The following is a 22,131-nucleotide window of genomic DNA, read 5'->3' as shown; positions in this document are numbered from 1 at the left end:
TGGAATGTTCTTTTCAACGAGGCAGAGCCGAGTTGAATGGAACATTCCATCTTTTTACAAATGATAAACATTCATTATTCGTTTTATATAACATCCAAGAAGATCTTTACCAGGTTACAACTTTCAAAACAAACAAAGCGTACAAAATTTAATTGTGACATTGGCTTGTTCTGTACTGCTCCATATTTTGAGACACAAGGGCGCTGTAATGTAGTACGTTCTGTACTGCTGCATTCTCAAACACACGCTCATGCAGTGATGTGGTACGCACCATGCAACAGAACAAATTGGATGGAACAGGAAAAAACTAGACAGCGAAGCTGCCGATCGCCAGATAGAACCAATGACTGACAGAAAAACCAATCATTTGATCAACTGATGGTCACAGTTGAGACATTGACAAGTTTGAAGTTAAGACCATTTAAGGTTTTCATCTTTTTATATTATCTGCATGTAAGCAGCAATATTTGATTGAAGTTGTAAATCTGTACATCATTGCAATAAAGAGTGATGACCATTTAAAGGGACACGTTGCCTTGAATCGGACGAGTTGGCGGTATAAAAACCATTTGTAACCATTTGTTATAAAATGCATATTATGGTTGGAAAGATGTTTTAAAAGTAGAGTAAAATGATCCACACGAATTTGCCTCGAAATTGTGTGGTTTTCCTTTTGCTTTGCGAACTAACACGGTCGGCCATTTATGGGAATAAAAAATTTGACTCCAATAAATGGCCTACCGTGTTAGTCAACAAGGTAAAAGGAAAATCAAGCAATTTCGAGGCATATTTTTGTGGATCATTGTAGTTTACTTTTAAAACATCTTTCCAACCATATGCATTTTATAGCAAACAGTTACAAGCGCTTTTCAAAGACCACCTCAACCGGCCCAAGGCAACAGGTTCCTTTAAGGTTTTCATTGTTTTAGCTCATTCAACTTGAACAAGTGACAAACTCTTTAAGTTTTATATTTTCGTGTGAAGCTTCATGCAAGAAGTAATATTTGATTCAGATGTTTAATTTCCAGAAGAATAGTTTCAATTCAGTACATCAGTGCAATAAGAAGTTATGACCATTTAAGGTTTTCATTGTTTCAGCTCATTCAACTGGAACCATTGATGCACTCTTTGAATTTTTTCTTTTCATATGTATCTATATGACAGAAGCAATGTATTAAGTTTCAAGTCAGTACATCGTTGCAATAAGAAGTTATGACCATTTAAGGTTTTCATTGTTTCAGCTCATTCAACTGGAACCATTGATGCACTCTTTGAATTTTTTCTTTTCATATGTATCTATATGACAGAAGCAATGTATTAAGTTTCAAGTCAGTACATCGTTGCAATAAGAAGTTATGACCATTTAAGGTTTTCATTGTTTTAGCTCATTCAACTGGAACCATTGATGCACTCTTTGAATTTTATCTTTTCATATGTATCTATACGACAGAAGCAATGTATTAAGTTTCGAGTCAGTACATCGTTGCAATAAGAAGTTATGACCATTTAAGGTTTTCATTGTTTCAGCTCATTCAACTGGAACCATTGATGCACTCTTTGAATTTTATCTTTTCATATGTATCTATACGACAGAAGCAATGTTTGAGTTAAGTTTCAAGTCAGTACATCGTTGCAATCAGGAGTTATGATCATTTTATGTTTTTCATTGTTTCAGCTCATTCAACTGGAACCAGTGACAGAGAGATTGATTTTTGTTTAAACAAATTATTTCAAAACTTTAAGATTTAAGTTTGAGTTTGTTTCTTTAAAATCCAGATGTCAATGTTTGACTTTGAGCCTGAAAAAAAAACTTCAAAATTTTTTGTATTCCAAAAACTTTTAACATTTTTTGTATTCCAAAAACTTTTAACATTTTCTTATTCAAAAAACATTATTGGAAAACATAGCTAAAAACTACAAAAAATGACTGACAAGTATATATAACAATCTCACTTGGGCTTGTACATACCAAAAACAACTCAACTCAAAGACTGAAACTTAAACCAAAAACTTTAACATTTCCACTGAGTGCGGACGGCCAGACAGACGGACGGACGGACGGACAGACGGACGGACAAAATCGGTATTACATAGGCTCGCATACTGCTAAAGCAGCTCGCCAAAAACAGTGAATGAAGTAGCGTGCAATGGTACATTTATTTGCTATCACGTGACGGACAATCCTCCAATCAAATGGCAAGGATCTGCTTTGGTGTTATTAATACTGAACATGTAACTTGACTGTTTGCAACTATTACGTTCATTACGTACCAACGAATTAACACATCATATTAAAAAAGATGAATTAAAAGCCAACAGACTCAATGAACAAAAAATTGGGGTCTGAGGAATCAAATATTTGTTTTGTTTTTTTGGATAATCATGTTTGTTCACCTAATCATTGTGGTAATTTTATTATAATAAGGGAATTCAGACCGCCCTTGCAATCAGGAAATGGAAGTTTCCTCTTGAACTTTGTTGCTTTTCTGAAATGTTTTTCTGAGAACTTTTAAGTATATAAACAATGAATAAATGTTTAGTTTTTAAGACACTGGACACTATTGGTAGTTGTCAAAGACCAGCCTACTTGGTGTATCTCAACATATGCCTAAAATAACAAATCTGTGAAAATTTGTGCTCAATTGGTCGTCAAAGTTGCGAGATAATAATGAAAGAAAAAACAGTACACCCTTGTCACACAAAGTTGTGTGCTTTCATTTGCTTGATTTCGAGACCTCAAAGTCTAATTCTGACATGTCTGAGGTCTCAAAATCCAATTCGTGGCATAATGACTTCTTTCTCGAAAATCACAATACTTCAGAGGGAGCCGTTTCTCAAAATGTTTTATACTATCAACCTGTCCCATTACTCGTGACCAAGTTAGGTTTTATGTTTATATTTATTTTGAGTACATACCAATAGTGTCCACTGCCTTTAAACTACTAGCATTCCAGCATGGGAGGGGTAGCAAACTAACTTTTATCAGGGCTCGAGTTTGGGGAGAACAATCACAAGACCACAAAGCTTGTAGCTCAAAATATTTACTGGACCAGAATTTTGGCAAAAAGACCAGAATTGAAATAAGAAGAAAAATGCCTGCACAGTTTAACAATTGAAGTTTGAAGGTGAAAAAGCACTACAGAAGAGAAGATTGATTATAATATATGGAAAAGTATTTTTCAATAAACAACAGATATTCAATTTTTTTATCAGACTGGATGTAAACATTTAAACACAACCACGAGGCCGCCGGACTTGTCAGGTCATGAATTTACTAGCCTGGTGCTAAAATCACTGGCCTCGGGGTCTGTGGACCAATGTGAAACACTGATTATGCTACTAGGGCTTAAGGTGTAAACGGTTGTTAACTTGTTTGTTTTTTATTTGCAGTATCGTATTACTGACCCAAATCTACTTGTCAAATGTGGCATTGTGTTAATAGTGGCCATCATCATGTTCTTTGTCCAGTCAGTGGAGAGTATTCATTTAAACTTAGGTGAGTTTTGTTGAATATTGAAGTTTGTCCAGACTATCAAGTCACAAAAGTATGTGCTACAAATCCTCGTCATTTTTTCCGAAGGGCTATGTACAAACCAATGTTTGTAATTTATTGGTTTTGTCACTTCATATCTTACATGATCAAAATTTGTAACCCCGATCAAGTGGTTGTATTGTGGTGTGTTTATAAAAAAACTCAAAGGATCTGGATCTAACGCCTTACTTAGAGCCAAACGAGACGAGAATATTATTTTAAAAAATCTGCAGAGAATTATTCCAGGGAAACCCACGCAGTCAGGTAGGGACTGAAAACCCAATCAACATAGTGCCCCCGCTAGGATTCAAACCGGGGTCCCGGAGGTGGAAGGCAAGGCAAGACACCACTACATCAACTTGACCGCTCGCTGGAACAAGTGTACTCCAAAACCAACGTTACCTTTGAGATAAATCTCGGATGGATAACTCTCCGTATGGTGCCACCACTTTTTCATTCATTTTTTACAAAAAAGGGATATCTCATTGAGGTAAATTAGATACTATATTATTTCATTTCGAATGAAAAAGTGGTGGCGCCATACAGAAACTTTTCCTCTTGGATCTTAGAGAAACATATTTTTTGAAACTATTTTTTTCCCAGGCTGGATAGCTCTTCTAGCAGCGACTTTTCTTATAGTCCTTGCCGACATCAATGACATTGAGAATGTGTTACATAGGATTGAGTGGACAACTTTAGTGTTCTTTGCTGCTCTATTTGTTCTTATGGAGGTAAGGATTGCACTAGAAAGTACTCCTTAGTCAATATGTGGCGTGTCGTGGCCTAGCGGTTAGGAGCACCGGACTCAAACTCTGGTGTTCTGTTCAGCAGAGTGTAGGTTCAAATCCCAGTCGTGACACATAAGCAAGACACTTGAAAAAATTTCAAAATTGCATTTCTCTGCTTTTGGATCAACAATTCCTTTAAACTATATTATTTTAAAGACACTGCATGGACACCATTTGTAATTGTCAAAGACCAGTCTTCTCACTTGGTGTATCTCAACATATGAATAAAATAACAAACCTGTGAAAATTTGAACTCAATTATTGGTCGTCGGAAGTTGCAAGATAATAGAGGAAGAAAAAACACTCTTGTCACACAAAGTTGGTGTGCTTTCAGATGCTTGATTTCGGGACCTCAAAATCTCATTCTGAGGTCTCGAAATCAAATTGAAGAATTTTAGTGGAAATTTCTTGAAAACTACGTTACTTCAGAGGGAGCCGTTTCTCACAATGCTTTATACAATCAACAGCTCTCCATTGCTTGTTACCAAGTAAGTTTGTTACCAATAGTGTCCAGTGCCTTTAATTAACACAGGGTCTCCTCCATAAACATAATTAAAACTAATTTACGATTTGTCGAGCTAAGCTCCCCTATGTGCATCACCAGATCCAATACATTTGTGCCGTAGCATGCAGAGAAGTACTCTGGCTGCCTAGCACTAACTTCACACACAATGGGCCGAATAAATAAAAACTAGCAATTACTTATCAAGTTAAAGGTCCAGCGTTAGCAAGAAGACTGAAAAGTAAAAGATCAGGCATGAACATTTTGCTCACTGGATTACCTTTCACTTATAGACATGTAAATAAAAACGACATTGTACTAACATACTGTAGCAATTAATTGTATTTTTACAAGCTACTGTATGAGGAGCTTGAGATTTTACTTAAACAGCAGTGTTGCATATATGGCTCGGTATCGGGTCAGTATTAAAGGGTTATTTTTTCTCTTGGCCTAATGATCCAACTATAAATGTTACTTATAAATTTGTTGTGTACTTTAATTGCTCTAAAAGTACCAATCTCTGGAGCTCTGGCGTGGAGAGGCTGGCTGTTTCTTCATCATAGACACTGACTATCAAAAACTTGACTAAGTGGAAACTGCCCTGCCTGCATTTCAGTTAATCGCTATTGATCAGCGAGTCCATGCCTCTATTGTTATACTCCTGAATACCCCACTATTGTGCTTTTCTCTGACCATTTACTAATCCGTTCAAGTAAATGGTGTTTTTATAGATATGGGCAAATTCTCATGCCTGATCTTAAACTTATCGAAATTTGTTAATAATGGCCTTTACACGGCCCAGTATCTTGTGAAACTATCAGGTAATAGTAAAATGTCGGTTTTATTTACATCTCAATAAGAAGAGTCCCTCAAGCATTGATTTTACCTACTAGTTCGACCAATTACTAGCAATATTAATGCTTACTTGTATTTATAAGGATTTAAGTAAAAGGCTAGTAAAAGCAAATGTTAGTTTTTATTTATTCGTCCCATTGTATCACCCCGCTGACTTAAAAACTGGTTCTCAGCACATCAATTCACTTTCACCACTTAATATACAAAACTACCCCTCTGTTCACTCATGTATACCAGTGAAATTCCCAAGAAATTCCTGAAGGACTACGCCCATGATGCCCCACAGAACAAAAGAGGCAGACCCTAGCAATGCCTTTGTACTTATACTACAAGTACTGCTGCTGCACAAAAGCACTTGCACACCTGGCCAATCTATGTACAACCATGGTACAACATAGTAGCTACTGCACAGTAGCGCCTGCAGTAGCAATTAAACGGTAGCAACTTGCATTTATTTACAGAAGAAAATCATGGCTTAATTTAGTATACACAAAACATACAAAATAACAATTTCAATGATCTTCCATGGGACCTGTGACAACCACGATGCTTTGTCCTTCGGATGGGACAAAAAGCTGTTGGTCACGTGTGTTGTGTATAAACGCCGTAAAAGAACCAAGTGCACTTATAAAAAAAAGAAGGTTCACCCTGGTGTTCCTGGTCTGATCATCACATTGGTGCTATAAAGGAATGGGTCTCATACTTCAAAAACAGAGCTCCATATACCTTGCAAAAAAAAAATACAGAGTGCTTTGATACGCCCTTTGGGGTGCAATAAAGCGCTATAATCCTTGTATTATTATCACATAAATGAACCACACTTTTAAACCAGAACAACCTGTTCACCTATGTCTATTTTGTTTACTTTCAGAGCATTTTTATACCATTTTCACAAAATAAAAAAATATATGTAAATGAAAAAAAGTATTGCATGTTGTATTAACACATTCCTGGTTAAACATTGATTTTGTTGAACTGCTTGTTATTGAAGTCTTTTTTGGAATTGTATGTATTTGCTTTCAGGGTTTGACTCATCTAGGTTTGATTGACTTCATTGGTAGTCTGGTATCTGCTCTAATTAAGGTAAATAATTCCTTTTATCACCATAAAGGATAAAAGGCCTTATACTCAGCGCAACCTTCATCGTACTTGGCATGTTCCCAGCTTTACACACAGGGCATATATATATATTGCAAGCATTGGGTTGTTGTTTCCCCTGTGCTGCATAGTGCAGAGTTCCAAACTCATTGCTGTGTTTCTGGGTCATGCTGTATTACATTTAGGTAGCAAATCGATGTATTACATTGTTTTTGTTTCAACCAATCAAAGCGCCAGAAGTTTTGTTTTGGCGGGCTTGTTAACTTTATCTACTCACTTTGTCACAGTCATTCGTTTGGAATAGATGTTTTTAATTTTGTGCTCTTCGTTTTGGTCGTTTATTTGAGCGTTTGTTCTTCTTCTAAGAATATGTACTCATAGTACTATTTTTATTAAAAGAACTACAATATGTTGTAGTCTTGATACTATTTGTGGGTTTTTACAACTATTACTATCCGGTCGCTATAATATGCTCGGAGAGGGTGTTTGTGGAAGGAAGGAGAGACGGCAGGACGGACGGTCGATCAACTTTCACACCAGCCCGCCCATGGACGGAGCGGGAAACATCGAACAAGGTGATGTTCGCTTTGGTGCAAAACATTGGAAGGAACGTTGACGGTACTCGGAGTCCGCTGGGAGTCGAACGACTCGTTCTGCTATAACATTGAGCTAAGTAACATGCTTGTTCTAGTTTTGGCACCGCAATTGCAAATAATGGATAATGAAATGGTTGTTTTTGATTGTATTGTAGCCTTAGGCTAGTGTAGTAGTTGTAGGTTGTATGCTTTGCCAAGATTTGGTGTTCGGTAAAGTTGGGCAATATTTTTAAAAAACTGTTGTTATTGTCCTTTCTCTGCAAACCTTCATGACACTACCTACGTCATGTGTCATACTGTCATGTATTTGTTTTGGGTTTGTGTGCTGTTATTTATTAAATTCTATGGCAGACATGAGCGAACAATTGTGTTGCAATTCAACACAATTTTCATGAGCCACGTCAGGATTTCGTTGGATGTCCGCTCGTCTTCGGGTACATTTTTTATTATTTGTACAGTCTAATTCTGTTCTCTGTGCATTGCGTATTTGTTGGATTTTGGTAATGTGTTTTTCCTTTGATTTGAATGTGATCCAGTTTTGGTCATTTGTTACTATAATTATTCTTATCTAGCCAGCCTCTTCTTTTAATTTGAGGCAACAAGCAACAAGTGGTTGCTTAATTCAATTCGGTCATTATCTGACCTATTTTAGTAGGCCTAGTTAGCTGCAGGCAATTGTTTTGGAGTCATTTTCATTTATGGATTAGGCTCAAGGATTATTTCATTGTTTTGGTTTATTTTCGGCCAGTGCACAGCTTTTGTGAGCTGCAACCTAAGGTCTACTGCTCAGAGTTTCTTGTGCAACATTTTTAATTATGTATATTATTTACGTTTCTGCACACTCAGTTTTCGCTGTGTACGTATACTGTTGTTTCCCGACTGGCTTACGCTGTGGTTAATGCGTTTTTAGTTTTAATTAAAATTGTCAATTGCAGGTAATTTTAATGTTTTGGTTGGTTATAACATGCAGTGCACAAGGCACCAGCTATTTATTTCGTCTGGTTGCTTTTCTCAATCAAACGGTGTAAATCCAGTTTAGTGTAAGTTCTGTATTGTTATTCTATTAGTTAGTCTGCATGTTCTGCATTTATAATAAATTAGCCTGCCCACGACGGGATATAATTTTCACATCATGGTGGAAGGCAATTTGTTCGTTTATTTGTTTCCATACAACATGTATGTAGCAATTAGACTCGCTGGGTTAGCGGAATCTTTGCAATGGTTGATCCGTTTGTGGTGTGGTTTAATTTTAGTGATACTTTATGTAAGTGTTGGCCTCAACCCGCTATAACAACTTCATACTTCAATGCATAAATTATCGGATACATTATATAGTTAGGATAAATGTTGTCCGGATTTAATGGACATTACATGTACCTATGGAGGTGGGTGCGCAATGTTATGTGTTTGTGGCTGATATACACTTGGAAATCATACGTGAGTGCATGCTTTCATGGTTATTTTAGGTAGTCAATATTTTAGGGTAGCCATGTTTTCCTACATGGTGGGACAAATAAAACATTGAATTGTATTGAATATCAAGTTTAAATTGACTGGTAAATTTTAACAAGTTTTATTTTATTTCTTCCTCCATACATGAACAAGCAACATGGCCATATTGACGTTTGCTACACGCATGTGGGGTTTATTTGACCGTGTTCCAGTACCTCGGGTGGTGTTTTGTCGTCATATCCTTTAATGTTTCACAAAGGTGGTTAATTGTTGGTGGTTCAAGCTGGTGGTAGACAGACAAGTTCTACGGACAGTCAGACGAGAGTTTGGTTTCCGGGAGTGCCTCCCTCGCTGGCGTTAAGTGTAAACAAAATTGAGGGTAAACAAAATTGGAACAAATCGCTGGAATTCGTCAACGCACACCGGGACTAACTTGCTAATGATGTGGAGTTGTGGTATTTGAGTTGACTCTAATTTGATGGACGTTTAACTGTCTTTAAATAGTGATGTCCAGTTTCATGTAGCAGGCCTCATCATCTTGCGCCAATTGACGCGATGGCTCATGCAGCAGGGGAAGCAATTTCAGTAGCCGTTAATAGGGTCCAGTCCAGGATGTCCTTTCGGCAATTTGCAAAGTAAATTATTTGGCCCGTAGCCTGCATATTTGTTTGTAGGCACTGTAGGTATCATTTGTAAGTGAAATTTGTGGTATTAATTGGTGCATTTTGTATAGCATTTTGCCATGCCTTAGACTTCTACCATGGGGGCTTTTTGCTTTGTTATAATTTTTAGTTGGCTCAAGAATTTTGGGCCTTTTCTCTATATGGGTTGTTTGGTGGCTCGAGGTTAATTTTTCTCTAGTTTGGGCCTTTATACTTATACTATTCAGTTGGCTCAAGGATAAATTTCTCCGATGTGGGGGCTTTCTCAAAATTAGTTACGTGAGGTTTTTTCTCCAGTGTGAATCTTTTCCTTGTTGTTGTTGCCCGGTAATTGTTAGCTCCAGGTGGGGCTTTCTTGTATATTATTTACATGTGGTTGGCCCGAAAAATGTTTTCTCCAGTTTGGGCCTGCTCTATTTTTAAGCACATACATGGTTGGCTAGAGTATGGTTTTTCTTGTGTTATTCTAAAATGGCTAGAAGATATTTTTCTTCAGTGCGGGCCAGTTTTTTAGTATTATTTGGCTTGAGAACATTTTCCCCAGTGTGGGCCTAAACTTTATTGTTACTTGGCTCGATAAGTTTTTCTCCAGTATGAGCTTCAACTTGTTTAATAGTTGGCCCGAGAACATTTTCTCCAGTGTGAGCCTAACTTAATTACTACTTGGCTCGAGATAGTTTTCTTCAGTGCGAGCCTAAACTTTATTGTTACTTGGCTAGAGAACATTTTTCGCCAGTGTGAGCCTAAACCTTTTTGATTACTTTTGGCTCGAGGAGTTTTTCTCCAGTATGAGCTTAAACTTGCTTATTACTTTTTACTTTTTACTTGTACTCAAGTACATTTTCTTCAGTGCGAGCCTAAACTTTATTATTACTAGGCTCGAGAACATTTTCTTGAGTGTGAGACTAAACTTTATTATTACTAGGCTCAAGAACATTTTCTTCAGTGTGAGGCTAAACTATTACTAGACTCGAGAACATTTTCTTCAGGTGAGACTAAAATTTATTATTAATAGGCTAGAGAACATTTTCTTCAGTGTGGGACTAAACTTTATTATTACTTGGCTCAAGAACATTTTCTCCAGTGTGAGCCTAAAACTTTATTATTAATTTTGGCTCAAGGAGATTTTTCCAGTGTGTGCTTAAAACTTGTTTATTACTTGGCTCAAGAAAATTTTCTTCAGTGCGAGCCGAAACTTTATTTTTACTTGGCTCGAGAACATTTTCTCCAGTCTGAGCCTAACTTCATTATTTATTGGCTTGAGGTTAAATTAGTTGCCAGTGTAAGCCTGGACTATTGTTACTCGGCTCATGAATTTTTATCCAGTTTGAGCCTGGGCTTTTCTGGCTGTAGTTATTTTCTCCACGTCTCGATTATAATAACATTAAAATACTATTTATAGGCCTACCAAGGGTGGGTACAATGGTTGTGTTTGCAGCCCCCAATTGCAACCAATTCCAACAACCACAACTTTCTATAAGGTCAGCGAGGGTCATTGCTGTGGGAAGGTTAGTTTAATTAACTTGGCAATCTCCTGGTGGAATGGTTTGGTCAGAGCTATTAAATTTGCGCTGGTTGTTAGTAATTGGTAGAAGGGGTTTTCTCACCTCGCAGTTGCTTTGCTAATGTGTACCTCCAAAGGTAATTGCTTAGCTAGGATGGTAAACTATGCTATAGGTTGTTATTTATTCCTTCTGTAGGCTACTTTCTTATTGCCTGTTTTTAGTGTGTCCAAAAAGGACATTTTTTCCCTTCAACCAAAACAATTTTTGCCTTTTCTCCCATACAGGATTGGTGCAGTAAAACTATTTTCGTTATTGGCATTATTAATTTTAATAATTGTTTTTCTTCAAATCAATGTTAATTGTTTGGTACTTGTAGAGAAGCTCAACATTATGTTGGCATGAGATAGCAAGCTTGGGGCCAAACTACGTCACCTTTTCCAAAGGGTTTTTGGTGTTGCGTAGCCGGCTACTATCCCGTTGGTCTTCTCTGCAGGGCCCATATAGGCGTCTCATTACAAAGCAGAGCAAGCTCTCTGTTTTTCATCACCCCAGTTTATTTGGGGTGGGGTAGGTTTTTCTCCTATGTGGTGTGCATTTATCAGTAGCTCGGTAACCAGTTGTTTCGCATTAACTTGCGTACTTTTGTTGTTTTCAGTAGTCTATGTGGAAATTGGTTGTCTGTCCCCCCTTTCTCCCTCTCTCTTTCTCTCTCTCTCGGTGGGCGCGCTTGGCGCGTGTGGCATAATTGGAGGGTTCAGACAGCCATTTTCCCCGTTTTGGGCGTTTATTGAACAACCTTTAATAATTATATACACCAATGGAATTTGTTAATTGGTTTTGGTATTGTTGCCATAGCGTTCGAAAGTTTCATGAGGCTATGATTCCGACTGAGGTTTCATCGGTGGAAGCGCAACTGTATCATTTGACTCTGTGTAATTAAACAGTGTATATTGTCAACTAAATAATTTCTACAAAACACAGTAAAATTTATCTGGTGTAGGCCTTCACAAATTATATTGCGTTTGTGGCTGCTATATGCAGCTATTGTTGGGGTCAAATTGAACCCGTGTTCGGGTGCAAGTGCATCCTGGTTTTTGGGTCTGCTAAACCCAGGTTTGGGTGCAAGTGCATCCTGGTTTAGGGGTCAGGTGTACCCCGCTTGTTTTCCTGTGTCCGGTTTGCCCAATTCGGTATCCGGCACAATTATGTTTATTCTTCATTTTCAATTGTACGTTTTCTTTTTGTGTGGGCGCCTTGATCAGTTTTCTGATAAGTGCGCATTTTAAATCCATATTAAAGTCAGTGGTCTTCAGACTGTGGCCGTATTCCAACAGTTGTGTCTTGTTTGTTTTATTGGAGTCTGAGTATAATTCCTTTTATCACCATAAAGGATAAAAGGCCTTATACTCAGCGCAACCTTCATCGTACTTGGCATGTTCCCAGCTTTACACACAGGGCATATATATATATTGCAAGCATTGGGTTGTTGTTTCCCCTGTGCTGCATAGTGCAGAGTTCCAAACTCATTGCTGTGTTTCTGGGTCATGCTGTATTACATTTAGGTAGCAAATCGATGTATTACATTGTTTTTGTTTCAACCAATCAAAGCGCCAGAAGTTTTGTTTTGGCGGGCTTGTTAACTTTATCTACTCACTTTGTCACAGTCATTCGTTTGGAATAGATGTTTTTAATTTTCCCACCACCATCCCACTTACTCCACCGGTTATTTGGCACTATTTTATGGTGGCTGTTTTGCTGCAATGGCATAATTGGAGGGTTCAGACAGCCATTTTCCCCGTTTTGGGCGTTTATTGAACAACCTTTAATAATTATATACACCAATGGAATTTGTTAATTGGTTTTGGTATTGTTGCCATAGCGTTCGAAAGTTTCATGAGGCTATGATTCCGACTGAGGTTTCATCGGTGGAAGCGCAACTGTATCATTTGACTCTGTGTAATTAAACAGTGTATATTGTCAACTAAATAATTTCTACAAAACACAGTAAAATTTATCTGGTGTAGGCCTTCACAAATTATATTGCGTTTGTGGCTGCTATATGCAGCTATTGTTGGGGTCAAATTGAACCCGTGTTCGGGTGCAAGTGCATCCTGGTTTTTGGGTCTGCTAAACCCAGGTTTGGGTGCAAGTGCATCCTGGTTTAGGGGTCAGGTGTACCCCGCTTGTTTTCCTGTGTCCGGTTTGCCCAATTCGGTATCCGGCACAATTATGTTTATTCTTCATTTTCAATTGTACGTTTTCTTTTTGTGTGGGCGCCTTGATCAGTTTTCTGATAAGTGCGCATTTTAAATCCATATTAAAGTCAGTGGTCTTCAGACTGTGGCCGTATTCCAACAGTTGTGTCTTGTTTGTTTTATTGGAGTCTGAGTATAATGAGTATTTGGCCAATAGTCATGTAGGCTAATGGTAAATGTATACTCACCAACCCACCAAATCCAACCCACAGACCCATTGCACAATGGGCAGCACGCATACATGCACATCTCCTCTCCGCCTTTTTGGGGGTCAAAATGTGCAAACAAAATATGGTACATGTTTAAACACGTGTACCAAGCTTGTTTTGATCCCCAAAATGGCGGACAGGAGATGTGCGCAAGCAAGTGTGCTGCGGGTTATGCAATGGGTCTAGCCTATTTAAAAGTATTTATGGAAACAGTTAATGATGTAATTATTTTCTCTGAAGCAAGCCTTTTTCCTTCCTACTGGTTCTGTGTATTTTTATGCTTTAAAAAGAAAAGGCTGAATAGGCTAAATAGAGGGGAAATATATGTATAACGGTTAAAATATATGTACACAGAGCAGTGTTTTCAGGAAAGTCGCACAAATAACAACAATTTCGCCTCACTGAGACGAAAATTGTTTTAGTGAAAATGATTTACTCATTTCTTAAAAACAATAGCACCTCAGCAAGTAACACTTTAAGGGAAGCTTTTTATCGTTTAATGTAAATCTGTGAACATTTGTGTTTTGTGTCATACATAAAACCTGTAAACCAAACATAAATTGTGTTTATTAAGTAAGTTTTCATTAAGGAAACGTTCGGCTAACCTGATATCTTTTCCATTCCAGGCAGTGCCAGAAAACAGTCAGTTAACAGTGGCCATTATACTCCTAGTATGGGTGTCTGCTATAGCATCCTCCTTTATAGATAACATCCCATTCACTACAGCTATGGTGAGTTGCTACACAGTGTTACAAATAGTGCTGGGCAACTAGTGCAACTAGTGTCTTAGTTGAGGAGTAAATTTCACTAGTCGCCTAGTTACGAAGTTACAACATCAGTTCAAAACAATCACATGTGACGTACATTTGAAAGCTGGCATTAAATTTTAGCATCACCCATGCTTGATTGTCTCATTTAACACTGTTGAATGAAGAACATTTCATTGTGTTGAACGTGTGGTTTTGAGGGGCTTTTTTTGGAAGAAAGTACTGTGTTTCAACTAAATGTTGCCACTTTGCTAACAGAGCATCTAGAATCCACATTTTTCCAGGTCCTGAAGCGGGCCCCAGACTACCACACAATAAAGGCTTCGCGCATGCTCCATCTTTCACAGATTTTGCCCTCCCCCCTCAAAACTTGGTAGGGATCTGCCCTTGTTCTGAAGTGGCCCCGAGAAAAATCAGTCCAAGACTTTGCTTCATTACATTCAACTAGAAGGGTAATAGAAAAGTTGTTGATTATTATACAAATTTTAATACTTCCCATATTAACATGCTATCTATTATTTCTAAAGCAGAACATATTTCTGTTTCACCATTTTGCTTCCAGAGAGACATTTCCAAGTGTTACAAATCATATCTTGGCATGTTGGATTTGATAAATGATTGTGTTTATCCATGTTTCAGATCCCCGTTATACTTAATCTTGGTAATGATCCTGATCTGAATGTCCCATTGAAACCATTAGTCTGGTCCCTGGCGTTCGGAGCCTGTCTCGGTGGGAATGGTACTCTCATTGGAGCCTCAGCTAATGTAGTATGTGCAGGGATCGCTAAACAACACGGATGTAGTTTCTCATTCAAAGAATTCATGAAGTAAGTTAATTAAGGATCTTTCTTTAAAGGCAGTGGATACTATTGGTAATTACTCAAAATAATTATTAGCATAAAACCTTTCTTGGTAACGAGTAATGGGGAGAGGTTGATGGTATAAAACCTTGTGAGAAACGGCTGCCTCGTAAGTGACGTAGTTTTCAAGAAAATGTTTCCACGAGTTTGATTTTGATACCTCAGATAGAGAAATTGAGGTCTCGAAATCAAGCATCGGAAAGCACACAACTACGCGTGACAAGGGTTTTTTCTTCGTTTATTATTATCTCGCAACTTCGATGACCAATTGAGCTCAAACTTTCACAGGTTCGTTATTTTGTGCATATTTTGAGATACACCAAGAGAGAAGACTGGTCTTTGACAATAACCAATAGTGTCCATTGTCTTTAACACCATATTTATAGCATAATAATAATAATAATAATAATAATTATTATGTATTCCTACTACATCAGGCCTGGAATTACAAGCAGGGAATGAGTTCATGGCCTCCATTGCCAACGGTCGTGGCCTTGGTGCCCTTTGAAAAGTTTCCCATTGACTTAAAATTTTCCAATGACAATGCCCTTTGCAAAATGAATTTTGGCCTTGCCCTCTCAAAGATGGAGTTCTAGGTCTACTACATCATCAAAGCTGTTTTAAGGCCGGTTTACGGTCGGTCGCGCGATCCTAAAAAAACACTGTTTAAAGTTATCGCTGAGGCATATTAACTGTTTTTTTTTATATGATTGCCGCGATTTCCATCGCACGCCCATCGTGCAACTGACTATAACCCGGCCTTTAGTTTAAACACACTCACTCTAATTTCTAACTGTGACTATTTTATTTGGATTATTGATTTTGTGGAATTTGTTCATAGGGTTGGATTTCCCATGATGCTTGTGACTTCCTTTGTGGCTATGTGTTATCTGCTCATTGCGCACAGCTTGGCTGGATGGAACGACTAAAGACTACAGTAGGAATTACCATGGGATAACACAACATTGGGCTATCAAAGATGGAGACCACTCAGCCCGACCATTCCAAGTACAAACATGTATGTCACCATCAGGGCACAATTTCATGGCTCTGCTTACCGCCGAATTCTTCGTTTATGATCACAGGGCTGCCAACTCTCCTTGATTCTGTAGAAAGTTCCCTGAAAATAAAACAATCTTTCCATGTTCTGATGAACAAGTTTTACAATCTCCCTGGTCATGGAGATGTTGTCCCTATTATATGTTGTATGTTGTTCTACTAGCTATGTAAGCGTAGTATGCCTAGTAACATGGAGTACGCACGCGCACAAGCCAAAATCCCCCGCTAACCCGTGAAATGTGCTGGACGTAAGCATGGAATTCCCTGCTTCTGCAAGCAGCGATTCTTTGCTTGCGATAAGCAGAGCCATGAAATTGGGCCCTGCTGAGCTCCCAGCTTGCCACGTCAAACACCCACAAACACAGAACCTAAAGCTTGTTTATTCTACCTTTGTATAGGAGTCCTTAAAATCATGACTGAAAGGCCTCAAAGGCCAAGTGGTTTTTAAAACAATTCATGTGGGAAATCCAACCCAAAATTTTCATGCGAATTTTCATGAATCTCATGAGAACAATAAGGTTTCAATAAAAAAACTAACATTTCACAATCGACTATATTATTTACCCAGTAATTATACGGCAGGGTTTCTGAACAGAATACGGCTAATTAGTATACAAATATTGACTGCTTCGAGTGCTATGGTTAAAACTATGACTCCCGAGGTGATCTTGGAGCGTTCTATTTTCCCGAGGCGAAGCCGAGGAAAAATAGAACGCTACGGGGATCTCCGAGGGAGTCATAGTTTTAACCATTACACGAGTAAAAGCAGTCAATATTTGTTTTATAACACCCCAAACATGTCTAAATACTGTACTATTATTATTAAGTTACAGACCTGAATGCTACAATCCACGGACGACGCGAATACAGATTGCAAAAACTTTTACTGTGTTGCATGTACATGTAGTGTCGTGCAATCCGAAATGGTTACAGACTATTAATGTATCATCCTCGTACACGCAACGGACGTCTGGGTACTGCACGCCGTGTGCTAGTCTTCGGACTAGCGCATGGCAAACCGACGCACTATCACATGGCCGTCGTCTAGCAAAACTAAGACATGTCATGTGACGCGCTCTAAACCAATGAGCAGGCAGAATACTTGTAAGGGGTGTTATAATAACAAACATGTGTATTCAAGCTACATGTAGAAGTCAGAAGTCTCTGGTTTCCATGGGTTTCCCATTGATGAGACACTTGTCATCCCTTATCAAGTACAGATGTTTAACTAGACTGGGATAGTTGCAGTGGATAATGGACCCCTTGCATGTGACGTCACACGCTAAAAATATGCCTTACTTGGGGTCAAAAAGCGCCCTCACTGGGGTCAAAGGAGACAAATGATTGGACAGAAGCTGTTCTTTGTGCGTAAAAATGTGCGTGAGCTCAGAGTGTCCGTGTAGCGTTTCGTGTTTTGCAAGGGGTCTATAACAATAATGATAATAAAAAGAACACTTACATGAATAATGCGCCTGTACCCACCACAAGTGATGCTCATGGTGCAAGGAATGAATATCTAGTGAAAGCAGCAGTGAAAAAGTGGGTTTTGAGGGCATCTTTGAACGTATAAATAGATGACATGTTACGGATATTAAGAGGCAGATTGTTCCAAAGTAGCGGACCAGCATGAGAAAAAGCCCGGTCACCCCAATTGTTGTGGGTTTGGGGAACAAATAGTAACGAAGAAGTGGATGAAGTGTTTATTTTGATGGTTTGTTTAAATATACAAACTTTTGGTTTGATATTATCTTTATAACTCAGTATTTTATATTCTTTATTGAAATTTATATATTTCAGATACAAGTATAATAGAGTCATATCCATTTTTAAAGCCAGTATTAATTATTAAGTGCTGATGTGAGTGGTGAATTGTAGTGTGTATTTCAAATGACAGTATTCAAACGTGACAGTATTCAAATGTGACAGTATTCAAATGTGACAGTATTCAAATGTGACAGTGTTCAAATGTGACAGTGTTCAAATGTGACAGTGTTCGAATGTGACAGTATTCGAATGTGACAGTATTCGAATGTGACAGTATTCGAATGTGACAGTTTTCAAATGTGACAGTTTTTAAGAGTTGTGCAACTATAACACATTTCACAAAGAATAGCTCCTTTTAAATTAATAATAATAAAGAGCAATTAAAACAAGTAGGTAGCAGGAGAGATGTGATCAAATTACTTATTCAAATATTTCGTAATAAAATAGTATTGACTAGTTAATAGTATCTCCAACAAACATTTACCCATTTTAAAGACACTGGACACTATTGGTAATTATCAAAGACCAGTCTTCTCACTTGGTGGACCTCAACATATGCATAAAATAACAAACCTGTGAAAATATGGACTCAATTGGTGATCATATTTGCGAGATAATACTGAAAGAAAAAACACCCTTGTCACACAAAGCTGTGTGCTTACAGATGCTTGATTTCAAGACCTCAAAATCCAATTCTGAGGTCTCAAAATCAAATTCTTTGAAAATTACTTCTTTCTCGGACACTACCTTCCTTCTCCTACCTAGCCGTTTCTCACAATGTTTTATACCGTCAATCTCTCCCTATTACTCGTTACCAAGTAAGGTTTTATGCTGATAATTATTTTGAGTAATTACCAATAGTGTCCACTGCCTTTAAGAATAAAGTTCATACATGAGGTTATCCCAACTTCATTTTGCGGCCTACGATTCTCAACAAAATATAGTGAAAACAGCTTGTGCCAGTGCAACGAAATCTCACAATAGACTACCACCAGTTTGATCATTTGTTAATATTAACAGTAAAATAACTTCAGTTTACTCAAAGAGAATTTTGTTTTTAATTAAGAATTCAAACTCAGTCCATGCTTCAAGTTTTGAAGTCTGGAAAAATACTGGGTGTTTTTTCACATTTTGTTTCATCTACACTGACTTCATGATGAATAAACAGATGTTGGGACAATACTTTGAGTTCAATTTATTTGTACCTGTTATTCACTTATTCCCCAGGCATGGGTGTTGTTACATGTGTGGCTCAAAAAGCCATTTACGAGTTAGATTTGAATATTTTCTGGTACAATGACTTGCTGAATAAAGTCATTGCTTAAGTTTAAATTGCTCAGACTATCGAGACAGTTGCTATGTCAAGTGATTAGGGGTAAGCTTTTGCTAAGTTACGTAAGAGGCGGTGAACACCCATACACAATTCTGAATGGATGTGTATGGCACAATGGTACCAGGGTATGCTCATCTGGAGGTTGCCATGCAAAAGCTTGCTCAGAACCATGTGAAATAGCAACTGTCTCTATAGTCTGAGGAGTTCAAATGTAAGCGGTACATTGTGACTATGCGAGTCATTGGGTCGTATGAATAAAAAGTAGTATTTACTGACAAGTACTAGCAAAAAGTAAAAGCATAAACTTCCAAGTAAAAGCATTCAGTAAAAGCATCTTCTAAATTCCGTATGAATAAACCTATTCTTTTACTGCAAAGTATTCACTTAATGCTTTGGAGTAAATACTTCTGATATACCATGGCTGAATGGCTCTTAACAAAAGGTTTCCTTTGTATTACAACTCCCATTCACGTCTACGTACGCACTCACACACACAGCCAAAGCAGCATTTGATTTAACGGAAACATAGAAATCTTCAAGTCAGCCATGAGGTTTTTATTATGACAACATTTTGATGAAGACGACTCATCTGGACACACAGAACAAAAACGTTTTTGTTAAGCTTTTTAAACTTGGAGTGGAGCATGACAGCTCTGTATAGAGAAGATGAGAGCTGGATAAACACGAACAACATTCGATTGAAATGCATTTAATTGTTTAAAAAATTACTTCTTCTGATTTTATGAACAAAAAGCCTTAATGGTTGAGGCATTCATTTCTGAGTTGAAAAAATTCTTTATATCTTTGTAAAAAGCTTACTGTAATGATACAAAACGTTTTTTTTTACAAACGGTTTTATTTTATCCTCAGCATATATAAACAAGTTTGATTAAAAGCAGTTTGAGTTTGTGTGTATTGTTTCTGTTGTGAAACACTGTGTATGTGTCTATTTAATATTTCAGTGATGTCTTTCCTTTGGACTAAAACATTTATCCTGTGAGGAACATTCATAAACACTGTCATTTCTTCGGACGAGCCTTTTACTTCTGTGCCCAAGGTAGCTCTGGATCTACCTTGAAAAATCACTAGTATTTACTTGCATTTTGTAGTATATTCTCCGTTTTATTCATATGGAAGTAAGTAAGTGCTAAATTAAAAGAATTTACTTTTTGGTAAAAGTAGATACTTTTAGCATTTTAGTAAATACTTTTGAATAACAGTTTTTACTTCCTTTTATTCATATGGATGGTAGTAAATACTTAAAATTTTCAAGTAAAAGTAAGTACTACTTTTTATTCATACGACCCATTGTACCAGACATTATTCAAATACAACTCGCAAATGGCTTATTGAAAATCTATTTCCACTGCAAAGTCAAATCAATTTACAACCAGGGATAAAAAAGTATATTAATTTGGCTCTTACAACCCGGTTATTCCGAAATAAACACTTCTTTACTGATAATTGTTTTAGTCAAGTCCTTCAATGTGACTTGCGGACCAAAGTGTAATTTAGATTCCATAAACTACATGAGATACATTTCTTAGTATACTTTCTGGTGGATTTCCTGTATAGTCTTCACAAATTGGGAATGGCATCCATTTATAACTACATCTCGCTGGGGTCATCTTTGGCAATCACATCTCACTTTATGCATGTCAGGATAGCGCTGCGTTTATTTTTAATGTTCTTTAGCCACCCCTGCAACACATTGGTTTAGCCTTCTCGCATGACGTATAGCCTTAAGCTGCTACAAACCGCACCCTCCTGTATTTTTCCAGTGCTTTTTTTCGTGTAACATAGGACGCTTTTTCGTTGTCACAGTACATTACGTAATACATCGGCCGTGGTTATTGTCCCCGTTTAGTTCTGTTATTGTTGTTGTTTAGTCTGTCGTTTGTTGGTGTTTGTTCTTTTGTTGATTTTGGGAGTTTAGGAGTGAGTGAGTTTGCTAGTGAAATTGAATGTTAGTTTTGATCAGAACGATTTTGATCGGCGATCTGAGAGCATGTTTTGATGGTGAGCTTGAGTGTTTAGAGACTGTACCAACTGCGTGAAGCTTCCTGAAGCAACAGGTAGACAGTCAACAAGAATTCTGTCTTGTTTGATCTGTGATCAAAAAACTATAGGCAAAACAGCCGTAGTAACGATTCTTCCTAACCCCGGTCGACACCGCAACACTCAGCCTGAAGATGCCTCAAGTTAGTTCGCCCGCACAATAACCGCAAGTTTTGTTTGATGATTAATATTGTATTTTTCTAATGTGTAAAGAATTCCGTATACTATTGATACTCTGCTAAAGTTGCATATTGGCATGGACATTTTTGAATGGGCAGTCATCGTTAGATTGAATTATGAAGTTGCTGTGGGCAAAAGGAAATTCAGAAGTTCTTCAGAATTTACAGAGATTATCTTACGGAGATTATTTGTGAATTGGCGGTTACTGTTTTGAGAATTCATTCAATGGCATTCATTCTCTGTATTATTTATGTTGAGATATATCCAAAAAGCTTGCAAGGATTTCGGTTATTTATTTACTGTTTAGATGGCCATTATTTGGGGCTTCGATCTCCCGTCCATGAGACTCCCTATTTGAGATGAACTGAAAGACGAGGGCCGCTGTGAACTCCTGAAGTGGAGACTAAACTTAACGTCATCTGTGTGATGTCATACTAGACTGCGTGCCAATCGCCATTCATCGTACGTGAACGTACAGGGAGACTAAAGACTATAGAGACGAGCTACCGTAACTTTGAAGTACAAGTATCTGTAATTTTTATCATTAATTGATAGGAGATTGCTTTGGCCAATCGATAATAAGTGATTTAATTGACTGTGGGTTTAACTAATGATTACACCGATTTACCCAATGTTGTACATAACTGTAAATAATT

At 37.6% G+C, this 22,131-nt stretch overlaps 1 protein-coding gene across 6 annotated transcripts in view; it reads left to right on the top strand.

Moving 5' to 3' along the window:
* Nucleotides 1-19,086, top strand: part of LOC139935923 (P protein-like) — a 43,876-nt gene extending 24,790 nt beyond the window's left edge. For all 6 annotated transcript variants that reach the window (XM_071930559.1, XM_071930556.1, XM_071930558.1 and 3 more), the window contains 6 exons: nt 3,391-3,496; nt 4,136-4,263; nt 6,701-6,760; nt 14,081-14,185; nt 14,861-15,048; nt 15,923-19,086. In XM_071930559.1, the coding sequence (XP_071786660.1) occupies nt 3,391-3,496; nt 4,136-4,263; nt 6,701-6,760; nt 14,081-14,185; nt 14,861-15,048; nt 15,923-16,010 (675 nt within the window). In that variant the 3' untranslated portion in view covers nt 16,011-19,086. The remainder of the gene's footprint in view (nt 1-3,390; nt 3,497-4,135; nt 4,264-6,700; nt 6,761-14,080; nt 14,186-14,860; nt 15,049-15,922) is intronic.
* Nucleotides 19,087-22,131: the final 3,045 nt, after the last annotated feature.

This window comes from Asterias amurensis, chromosome 4, assembly GCF_032118995.1.
Source record: "Asterias amurensis chromosome 4, ASM3211899v1".
Classification (NCBI taxonomy): domain Eukaryota; kingdom Metazoa; phylum Echinodermata; class Asteroidea; order Forcipulatida; family Asteriidae; genus Asterias; species Asterias amurensis.
This window is presented reverse-complemented; position numbering and strand designations above follow the sequence as displayed.